Genomic DNA, 12,388 nt, shown 5'->3' with positions numbered 1-12,388 from the left:
TCAAGATACAATGATGTTTAGGAGGGCTGATGCGCAACGCCAATTGGGTGACAACCACTGTAGACAAACAAGTAGACTCCTTGTAGTTACTTCATGTCCTTACTGCTATTGTTTCATTGGCGTTCATGAACTCAGACAGTCCTGTTAACCTCAGCTTCAGGCTACAAATGTGGAGAAAGCTAAAATTGAAAAGAGGGAAAGCCTAGCTAAAATGAGTGGGAGAAAAAAAGAGATAAAGAGGGAGAGAAACGAGAAATAAGAAAGGAGAGACGGTGTGTAAAATATGGGGCGGAATGAAAGGAAGATTTGAAGGTAAGAGAGAACAAAAACAGATGAGAGCGACACAAATGAAAGTACACCAAGAGGAGGAGAATGGAAAAGCAAAAATGAAGATAGGGAAGAGGGAAAGATGGAAAGTAAGAAGGGCAGAGATCGGTCATTGGGGGGAAAAAACGTGTAAGCTAAAAGGTGGAGAAAGGGGAGAACAAGAAATAGGGACACAAATAATAATAAAGAGGAAGGGCAAACATGAAGCTTGCAAGAAATATGGTAGTGGAGATGAAGAATGGGAGAGAAGAAAGTGAGCAAAGTGATTTGATATAAAGGATAGAGGAGGGAGTGGAAGGTACAACAAAAGGAAAGAAGAAACATTGTGATATGTTTGAAGGGTGCTAGAAGGGCCAGAGAAAGATCCGAGGCAGGTGAATATTAGATGGAGGGAAACGGAGACTGACAGAGACTAAGATACAGGGAATAGGAAGGATGACATGAGAAAAAAAGGAGTGAAGAATGAAACAAGAGCGGTAAAATGAAAGAAAGTTTATTTTAAAATGCTTCACTCGTTTCAATACATTTGAGAGAAAGTTTAAGAACTCTGCAATAGATTTTGAGAAAATATTTAATTTAAAACGCTGCAATACCTGTAAAAGTTTATTTCAGAACGCTGCATTACATTTGAGCAAACGTGCTCTGAAGTAAGCTGCAATACATTTAGAAGAATGTATATTTAAAAACACTGCACTACCTTTGAATGTTTATTTAAGAGTGCTGCAAGACATTTGAGAGAAAGTTTATTGAAGAGTGCTGCAAGACTTGGAGAGAAATTTTATTTAAAAACGCTAAAGAATGCTGCATCACATTTGAAAGAAAGTTTACCTACAACGCTGCAATAACTTTAACACATGTATCTTTTATATTGACATTGGACTCAATTTGAGTGGTAGGGCCTGTAAAGGGTAGTACGTACTAGCAGCAGTAGGGAAAGTAATGGTTAACTTATCTTAAACCAATTAACTTTGGTCTTGGAACGCAAACATTTAACAAGCCTAGGTGTTGTGAGCGGGTGTGCGGGCGCTGAAAGAAGAAAAAAAGTGAGTGGTGCGCGCACAGGCAAAAGTAAAACAAGCATTGGCTGCGCTGCCAATAAAGTAACGTGGTCATACGGCCACGAAAGTAAAGTGACGAGATCTGTGGTGGGGAAGGAGGAGGGAATTGAAGCACGGAGAAAGGCACGCAAGGCTTAATGAGCCTTGACAGAAACCCACATAGCGGCTGCGTGCGTGCATGCGCAAGTGCAAGCAAGCTGGAGGCCAGGAAAAGCATGTGGTAGCACTTTCAAAAGCCACTTACTAAATTTTTCGGAGTGCAGCGCATGGGCTGGCTCACCGAGACCTGAAAACAACTGTGACGCAGGCTTGGGAGGCACAGAAAAAGGCAAATTGTGCTGAACTATGGCAAAAATAATATGTTTGCATTTGTGCCTGCTTGTATTTGCACATTAAATCCTGACCTGTAAATGAGAGACTGATCCCATTGTGGAAGCTCAGAATCTAACAATGTGTTACTAACATAACATGATCCCTTCCCTTTAGTAATGTGGGCATTATATTAATTTACATTAGAAAAACATTTGCCACCCCTGGGCTGGTTTAGTTCCAGGGTTTTATGACATTGTTCTGCGGATAGCAACACAGTCGTGGGGAAGACAGGGTTGTATAAATGTATCACTAGGTTTAGGTGCCATGGTGGTGTTGCGTTACCTCTCAGTTCAATGCTTTTAACTTCTCATTCACTCTCACCTGGGTTAGATGCTCGAGGAAGGGAGACATTCCTGGAAAATTGAAAGATAGACTTAGATGACATAATCATCAGGCTAAAAGTCTCTGGTAGAGATATCTTTGCAGGTTTACCACAAAGCACAATTTGTAAAACCAAAAGGTAACATATTATGGACTGTATATCAGTTGTGTAGCATTTCAGAACTCTTGTTATGTCCACTTGTAACAGTGTTAGGAAATGTTTCTGTTGGAGAAAAAAACGTGAATCAAGAACCTTTATGTCTGGTGACAGAACAATGGTCTGTAATAGCTAGCAGGCAATAGAATAGCTCCATGGGTTACAAGCAAACAGAATTTGAGGACAGATAAGCGATATTTATTTTCAACAATGAGTGGTACCATAAGATTGATATAATACAGTCTCACAATAAAAGGACTTTTGAAAAACAATCAGACTGTTTCACAGCCTCTTCTCGTCTTGCATTCTTCTTTTGCTTGTTACATCTACCCACACTCTGCTTCTTGGTAAGATGTAATGGTGTGGTCGTTGATAATGGGGAGCATCCTGTGTTGGCTGAGGGAGTCGCCAGAAAATTAAAATAATCCCACTGTAAACCAGACCACTCTGAAGGCACCAAGCAAGTGAATCAAGTGAGTCTGACCCTCCCTAGAAGAGCTCCATTGTCTGTTCCATCTAAGCACCTATCTATTCATCCTTTCACCCTTCCATCCAACCACTGATATCACCATTTTACTTTTCCATTCTGTCACCCATCCATTCATTCTTTCACACATCATTCAAACCTTCACCATTCCATTAATCGGTCATTCCATTCATGGATCCATTCACCCATCCATTAACTATACATGCATACATCCATATATACATCCACCCAAATGCCCATAATTTGACTTACCCATCCATCAATAAACCTTTTAGCCAATTGATTCTAGTGTCCATATATTCTCTCACCCACTCCTCTTGTCAGATTTCATTTACTCAGTCATATTTTCCCCACCCATCCATCATGCTCTCAGTATTCCATTTACTCTGTCATCTTTGTATCCATCCATCACTCCATCAAAATTTCTATTTACTCTTCCACCCATATATTCATTCATCTTCTCAGATTTCCATTTACACTGCTACCCTTTCATCCACTCATCCATCCATACATTTATATTTCCATTTGCCTCGCTATCCTTTTACCGGCCCATGCCTCCATCCTTTCATTTTCATTTACTCTGCCATCCTTTCACCCATCCATTCTCCCTGAGTTCCATTGACTCTGCCATTCTTCAAGCCATCCACCCTTTCAGATTTCCCTTAATTCTGCCATCCATTCACCCACTCATCCATCCTCTCATCCACCCATCCATTCACCCATGCTTCTTCTCTCCCAATCATCCAACCATCCTTTCACCAGCGCCTTCTTCCACACACTCCTCCATCCATTCTGTTTTTGCTTTTCTACCAACCCATCTTTCTTTCTTGTAGCACTAATTATGAGCTTTTATCTGCCAAGTTGCAGACAGGAAAGGCCCATAAAGAACACCATCCCGCTGTAGCTACTAAAGTTAGGGGTCACTACGCTCATGGTGTTCTTGTATGAGCAGTACGTTTTTTTTCTAAAATAGAATACACATATTACTTTAGGCAATTTTGTGGCACCACTGTGTGAGGGAACCAGACATTAATTCTGGCAGTGCTGTTTCTGTTCTATGTGCATATCTGTACTGTTGATTTGCTATACATCTCCTATTTCAGTAACAAAGTTGTTCCTGCTACTGACCATACTGTACCTGTTCTGTGTGTGAGGTGAGGTTCTACTGTTATGCCTGTCATTTGTGTGTCATGCATACCTCCAGAGCTGGGTACTAGAAATCTGCAGTGGTGACTTGCATTTGTGGATAGGCGCCTTGTTAGTGTGCTCGGCACTTGGAGGCAGATGCCTGCATTGACTGCTTGCAGTGGCAGGAATAGTGGTGGCCTGCAAATGTGGTCAGCTGTCACATTTAGTGATTACTTGTAATAGTGCTAACTGTGATCAGAAGTGTTGGTGTACAGTTGTTGGCAGATGCCTTGCCTAGTAGTTACTTGCAGTAGTGCTGGCTCCGGTCTGCAGTGATGGCCTGAAGCTATGGGCAGGTGTGTTCTATATTGGCTGTTTGGTGGGAAGTGTGGTCTGGAGTTGTTGGAGCTATATTCTTTAGTGGTCATGGCATGTAAGTGGTCTGTACTCATGGTTAGGTGTGCTCCCTCAGTGGTGATCATGTGTGGTCTGCAGTGGTGGCCTGAAGTTGTGAACAGGTGTGTTCTGTAGGGGTTCTTGAACTAGTGGACAAATGTGTTCTATAGTGGTAGAATAAAGTGGCCTATACTGGCTGCTCGCAGTCGTGCCAGGTGGGATCTGCAGTTATGACCCACAGTTGGGGGAGCATGTTAATTGTAATGTCTGTTTTTTAGTGGTTGCTTTCAGCGGATGCCAGGAGTGTTCTGCAGTGATATAGGCAGGAAGTTCTTTAATGGTTCCTTGCACTGATAGCCATATGTGATCAGCAGTGGTGGCCTGCAGGTGTGGGCAGATGTCACATATAGTGATTATATACAGCAGCATAGCTGTAAGCAGCAGTGGGGGCCTGTAGTTATGGTTTGTAGTGGTTGTTTGCCAACCAAGTGTGATCTGCATAGTTCGCACGCGGTTGTAGGCACAACCTTGTTGTACTGAGGTAGCATTTTTTTGTCGCTACAGCTTCTTTCTTAGCCTAATTTAATCATTTTATATATTGAGTTCTTTGCTAGGCGGTTATAAGTCTTGTGTCACATTAAACACAAAATTACTTGATCAATTTTACAGTATTATGATAAACTCAATTTAATGAAACCTTTGTATATGAAACTTTAATGGGCTGTTTACACTGTTTTATTTTGTAATGGTTTTAAGTAAGCAAATAATAAATATAAATATATTGTAGTTGTGGTGTCATCTGCAGTCATGGGCAGATGGGATCAGTATTGAAATAACGACTGAAAAAATATCGAATTATCAAAATATCGATGCCAAAATATTGAGGGACAGAATATAGAATGCCTATCTACAAACAGGTAAGTACTAAAATATCGATTCCAAAATATAGAATGTTAAATTATAGTTAACTAAAATATCGAATTTTTTAATGTATTAAAAATACTAGAAATGTAATTAAATAATGAACAATATTAAATAAAACATAAATAAAATAATGCGAAAAAGCTTAAAATGTAAAAATAATCAATGAAATGTAAAAAAAGTTTTAACATAAATTTACATTTTTAATTTAATAGTATACAATAATTATTAATCTTAAATATAAAATATTTAGAACATTAATACAAATATATTGACATAAATATATACATAAACAAATTATATAAATATAAAAATAAATAAAATATAATTATTGCATTAATTAAAATAATTTTTTTAATGGTAATTAACAATGAGTGCAACAGTAGTGAAAACGTCGGATGGCGTAGGGGTAAAAATTACTATTCCCACTCCAGAGAGTGCAACAGTAGGGAAAACATTGGATAGCGTAGGGGTAAAAATTACTATTCCCACTCCAAAGAGTGCAAAAGTAGGGAAAACGTTGGATAGAGTAGGGGTAAAAATTACTATTCCCACTCCAGAAAGTGCAACAGTAGGGAAAGCGTTGACTAGCGGGAGGGTAAAAATTACAATTCCCACTCCAGTGAGTGCAACAGTAGGGAAGGCGTTAGATGGCGTAGGGGTAAAAATTGCTATTCCCACTCCAGCAAGTGCAACAGTAGGAAAAGAAATGATTTAATATTAAAATAAGATCAAATTATTTATCAATACCAAGCAAAAACTAATTAACAATAATGACTAATTAAAAACAATTAATTACTAAATAAAAAATATTACCAATTAATAAATGAATTACCAATAAATAAATAATTATCAATTAATTATCAATACATATAAATACAAATAAATATTAACTTTATTACAATTAAATTACTTCCCACCCAATTCCCCTATAAACCCACAACACGCTCCTAATAATAAAAAACACAATTAACATAATTATCAACTACTCAATTAATAAACATTATTTACCAATTTATAAACATTAATTACCAATTATTAATTAATTATCAATTAATTAAGTATCAATACATACATAAAATGTAATATTTAATTTAACATAAATTACTTCCCACCCTATTCCCCTATAAATCCACAACCCACTCCTAATAATAAAAAATACAATTAACAGAATTATCAATTAATTAATTAATAAAAAACGAATTACCAATTTATAAAATGTAATTACCAATTAATAATTAATTATCAATCAATTAATTAGCATTAATTAGCAATATATGTATAAATTACAATTAATATTTAATTTAATATAATTAAATATTTCCCACCCTATTCCCCTATAAACCCACAACCCTCTATGGAATTAAGTTACGCAAAAATATAACATTCATTAATTAAAAAAAAATTAAACATACATTACAAAAATTATACATAATTTTAACACATATACTACCATACATAACACTAAAAAAAATTCGATATTATGGGAAATTTATATTATGCAATTCGATATTGTGGGAATCTATATTATAAAATTCGATATTGTGGAATTTGATATTTCCTGCCCTAATTTTGATATTCTGTCTTATCTATCTATACTACTATAATAAAGTAAGAACTTTCAGGCTTTGAGGCTGGTAAACTCGGGAACCAAAGCTCCAATCTACACACCCAATACACCGTTGAAATCGTCAGGGTGTGTAGATGGTTATAGGCTATATAAAGGACAAAATAAAACGTTATTTACAATATTTAAATTTAAAAAAAATTAGTCCCCCCCAAAGTAGCGCCGGCCGCGACGTGCATGCTCACGTCAGCACGGGGAGGAGAGGCGTCCGAGGAGCGGTGGACAGGCGGGAAGGAGCAGAGCGTCAGAGCGGAGAAATGAGGACTGGTGGCTAAGGCGCGAGGAGCGGTGAAATGAGGACCTGCGGCTCAGGTAATGTAAATGTAAATGTAAATGTAAGGTGTTTTGTAGCGCGCTCAATTACTACCGGAGTATCCTGGCGCGAATGACCGCTGGGGAACCCGTCCTGGCTTTCCCTGTGAGATGGTCCCATGCTGGGTATCTCCAAGGTGAAGCCAGGCATCACCGGCGTCTGTGGGGGGCCGTTGTAGAGATGAGGCAAGCTTAATGCCCAGAGTTACCGAGTGTGATCACTGCCCAAAGTGGGCACCGAGGCGAGAATTATCAGTCCGCTGACCCTGGTCCTCGACCCTGCCGCGTCGGGAATCGAACCCTGGTCCCGGGCCGTTCTCAGCCTCCGGGTCTGCCGCCTCTAACCAGTGAGCCACACCTCTCCACGGAGTAATGCTCCGGGGACAGTGTCGGGGAAGGCAGGTGTCGAGAAAAACACCCGTTGCAACAAAAGTATTGCATCGCGCTTCCATCCGACGCGACTAGGACCTCTCGGCAGGCTTCAGAACGCATGGTATTACAACGTATGCTATAACATCGCATGGACCTTTAAGTCGCTAGCGATTGCATAGCATCTACATCGGGTGGCTGTTTAAAGGCTGATTTGGATGGCGCTGTTGAAATAAATACCGGCAAATACCACGCTGAGGCACATGATTTGGAGGGCGCTGTTGAAATAAATACAGGCAAATACCACGCTGAGACACATGAAGCTAAACATTATAAATATCCAAATGTTAAAATATGAGGCACTTGATCCAAACAGTACAATGTTGAAATAAATACCGGCAAATACCACTCTGAGGCACCTGAAGATAAATATTACGAGCTAATACCTGCAAATACCACGCTGAGGCACCTGAAGATAAACACATGAAGGCACATGAAGATACATAAATAATTTATGATAGTGTAAAGAGATAAAAGATTCGTTTATGAAGGGGAAAGTCGTGAGTTCAAATCCCCAACTTGTAACAAATGCTACAAATAATTTATGCAAAATGTACATTTTTGAGAATGTTGTATGCTGTCACCTGAAGATAAACATTACGAGCTTACATTAATTACCTCGCTGAGGCACATGCAAATATACAAATGTGGGGGAAAAAAAAATACCACGCTGACTGACTAGCTTTTCTTAATTCATTTATGATAGCGTAAAGAGATAAAAGAAACGTTTATGAAGGGGAAGGTCGTGAGTTCGAATCCCCAACTTGCAACAAATGCTGCAAATAATTTATGCAAAATGTGCATTTTTGAGAATGTTGTATGCTGTATCATTTTTCTGTTACATGTACATGAAAAGCTGTTTCGTCATGTACATCGGTGGATGGACGGATGGATGAAGGGTGTATGGTTGGACGGGTGAAATGCTGGGAGGTTGAATGGACGGGAGAAAGGCTGGGTGGATGATTGGATGGATGAAAGGGTGGATGGTTGGACGGTGAACGGCTGGGTGGATAAATGGATGGATGAAAGGGTGGATGGAAGATGGTTGCATGATGAATGATGTATGGATGATGAGCTGGTGGATGAATGATGGGTGGATGGATGGGTGAGAGGGTGAGTGACTGTCGTTTGTAATGCACAAAAATTAATATTTGGCCGAACAATATAATATGGTTGCATGATGAATGATGTATGGATGATGAGCTGGTGGATGAATGATAGATGGATGGATGGGTGAGAGGGTGAGTGACTGTCGTTTGTAATGCACAAAAATAAATATTTGGCCGAACAATATAATACAGCGCTGACTGTTCAAATAACCATTCACAGAAGACAAGTTGGGTCTCTAAATACCAGCTTCCCATTAAAAATATATGATAGCGTAAAGTGCGAAACAGAACGTTTATGAAGGAGAATGTCGGCAGTTCGAATCCCGAACTTGCAACAACTGCTACGAAGAATTAATTCCACATGAACATTTTTCAGAAATAACGAAAAGAAAAAAAAATGCGATGTTCAGGATGTTAGGGCATTAATACTGTCAATATTGTATGCTGTAAGTATCATTATTCATGTACGTGTACATTCAAAGCTGTTTCGTCATGTACATCAATGGATGCATGGATGAAGGGTGTATGGTTGGACGGGTGAAATGCTGGGTGGTTGGATGGACGGGAGAAAGGCTGGATGGATGAAAGGGTGGATGGAAGATGGTTGTATGGATGATGGGCTGGTGGATGGATGGGTGGGAGGGTGGTTGCACGGACGTAATGTGTGTGGCTGGACGGGTGAAAGGTGGAAGGCAATATGGATGCATGGATGGATGGATTGATGGATGGATGGGCGGATGAAGAATGGGTGGGTGTATGGATGGATGGATGTGGGGCTGGTAGGGTGCGGATGGACGAAGGATGGGTCAATGGATGGATGGATGGATGGGAGGTGGATGGCCCAGTGGGGTGTCTCAGGTAATTAGTATTATGCCGACTTTTCCAAAATTACAATTATTGTTATTTGAACTCCAGTGGGCCTCTGAATATCCATGCCAGTTTTTAGAATTATCTGCTGCCATCCGCTGCACCAAAGAGAGGCTCGGAAAGAATTGGATGGTGCTGTCTTCACAGCAGGACGGCCGCATTAATATATTCAAACCCCAATGCCCCAAACTCCAATGCCCATAGAGATCCCCTTTCAAGTGAACCTCCTTTTCCCGCTTTCCCTCACCCCGCATGGTCTAACCCCATATGCGTGATGCTTGGCAAAGCTGATGGTCCAACTGTTACACAGCTTTTCTCACAAATGCCAACATTTCAGGAAAATTGGTAAACTCCTTTTCATTTGAAAACTAATGTGATGCAGAGATTACCCGAATCGTCCCAACAATTTAACAAGGACTCAAAAATTTGAATTGCCACTTACTGAGAATTGTAGAGATTCTTTGACAAAGGTAGAGAGATAATGTGCAAAGTCTAATACCCCCATTACATACGTCTGGTAAATGGTGTGGCATTTATCACACTTTATAACGTCTGCAGAGTCAACGTTTATTGAGGTCAATAAATAACACCCAATTCATTTTTGGGGGGGCGTAACATGTACGTTTTCTTTGCTTTCTGCACCAAAATTGTTTGCATGTCTTACTAAATACTGAGCCTTTTCCCCCCAATAATTATTGACACGTTGGAGCTGATGATATTTATTACAAAACAAATAATTGTGATACTTGCTGTAAGAGGAGTTGCCACACATATGGCAAATAAACGTGCTGCTCGTAATGAGGCAGATCAGCTCAGCATCATGTGACTCAGGGCAATAGCTCACGTAATCTACCCCACGGCCCCCAAAGTCTAGAGACCCTTATGGGTGATTAGGTTGCACTGTACAAATACAGAGTTTTTGCAAAATGTGTATTACCAGGAAGTGAAAAAAACTCCTTCATCAGTAAAGAAAGGAGGTATTTTGTGAGCCATTAAGACTAACTGCAAAAGCATGGATTGGGCCTGCAAGGGAGGACGGATTTCCAGACCTGCATGTGCTGTCCTTACACGAAACAGGCTAAAATTAAAATAAGAGTTTATAAAAAATAGGGTTACATTACTTGCAATTTACAAATTAATAATATACCATACTAACAAAGTAATAAAAGTAGAAGATTTAGGGTCGAGGGGGACGGGAGGGGGGGCAGGGGTAGAGGTGGGCTCTTGCGGCAAACACAAAAAAACGCGGTTTTGCCCTGCGACCTAATGTACTGCGGGGTGATGTTCGAGCCGATGGGAAGCAATGCAATCGCGTTGCAAAGTGATGCGATTTTAGTGTTCTAATCTAGGACCCTGATCGATACTGTGACCTTATGCCCCTATACGGCTATAAATCCATTTATTCCCTATATTGGCATAACCGAACAAATGCAATATTCAGAAACTCGTCTCTGGCCTCACACGGACAGAGCCACATTTCAGAATCGCTTCCTCTGCCACTTCCTTTGAAGCTAATTAGTGCAAGGACATAGCAGAAGTTACTATCTAAGATTCCTAGATTAACACTCCGAGTTCTTCAACAAGATAAAAACTCAGCAACCTGGGAAAGCCCCGCTTGCTATGTTTTGATTCGTAGTAGAACTCTAATGAGCACTGATAGACAATCACTTCCTAGTGACATCTTTATTGGCATCTTATGTCCAAAAACGTACGTCAAACAAGGCACCTTTCAGGTATAAATATTACCAACATTGCCTTAAGCAAACGCTGCTGAAGTTGCTGCTGTTATGCTGATGATACCATAGCTGCTATCGCTACTGCTATCACTGCTAATGAGCGAACGATGGTGTGGTGAACTTGGGAGCTGAACAGCCGTCCCCCTGCAAGAGCCCTGCAGATGCAAGCTGCCCGCGGACGCTGCCCCTCCTCCTCGACGCGCTGAGAGAGACGCTGTCTTTTCTCCTGCAGAGAAATCCAGCTCTGGCATTTCTAGTCTACCCTTGCGGGTGACTGGGATATTGACCCCCTGAAGGAGATACCAGACCTCCATCATTCTATTCCAGAGGTATGGTGTTGACTAAACCCTTAGAGAGAATTCTTGAAGCAAACCTTGGCAAAACCAACTTAACTTAAAGCTACTTACTTACTCCCCTCCCAAGTATTAGGCTTAGGTCAGGTACACTGGGGTAGGCGTAGTTAGAAGCACCAGTTGAGCATTTTAGCCTAATGTATATATGAATGTATATATGTTTTATTCATTTTAAACCATTGTATGGCTAACAAACCATATCAATGCTTTTACAGTATTATTTCCCAATACTCATCTTACTGTACGTACTTTTTATAATAACAAGTCTTGCAATTGTGGCAATTAATTTCTCTTGTACGAGAAGAAAGACTGTTCAATAAATGTTACCTTTTATTCGAAAACGCCCGTCTCTCTATTCTCTACATATTGTGAAAGTAAACTGCACAACCACTGACTGAGTAAAATAACTGTCTATTGTTCACACGACTCTAGAGATTGACTCTTATCTGAGGAGCAAAGTTGTCATGTTGCACGGTTGTTGGAAAACTGAATCCCTTCTTGGCTGTGCCAGGGAAGCTGATCACTTCCTATTCAGTCAAGAAAGTTTCCAGTGACCTCTGAGCTAGTTGGTAACAAACCCAATTAAGTTTAGCATAGTCAGTAGAAGCCTGGAAGATCCGCACTTCTACGTCGATACTACTGTTTATGTTATGCCAATGCGCAGGGCCTATTGGGAAAATAGGAACTACACTACATGGCGCCCAAACGTTTGGTAAGGCGATAAACTAACGCAAGACGTTAGAGTAACTCAGTCGTGCATATTTCACACAGACCCCTTTCTCCCGTAA

At 40.2% G+C, this 12,388-nt stretch overlaps 1 protein-coding gene across 5 annotated transcripts in view; it reads right to left on the bottom strand.

The window, feature by feature from the left end:
• The window catches only part of LOC147740927 (uncharacterized), a 364,072-nt gene that overhangs the window by 289,201 nt on the left and 62,483 nt on the right, over positions 1-12,388 (bottom strand). For 3 of the 5 annotated variants that reach the window (XM_086936051.1, XM_086936065.1, XM_086936062.1), the window contains exon 3: positions 2,079-2,110. The exons of the other annotated variants lie outside the window; for them this stretch is intronic. In XM_086936051.1, coding sequence (XP_086792177.1) covers positions 2,079-2,110 — 32 coding nt within the window. The remainder of the gene's footprint in view (positions 1-2,078; positions 2,111-12,388) is intronic. 5 annotated transcript variants of the gene reach the window in all.

This window comes from Lissotriton vulgaris, chromosome 1_1, assembly GCF_964263255.1.
Source record: "Lissotriton vulgaris chromosome 1_1, aLisVul1.2, whole genome shotgun sequence".
NCBI classification, from domain to species: domain Eukaryota; kingdom Metazoa; phylum Chordata; class Amphibia; order Caudata; family Salamandridae; genus Lissotriton; species Lissotriton vulgaris.
The sequence above is the reverse complement of the archived record's forward strand: the minus strand, read 5'-3'. Positions and strand labels throughout refer to the sequence as shown.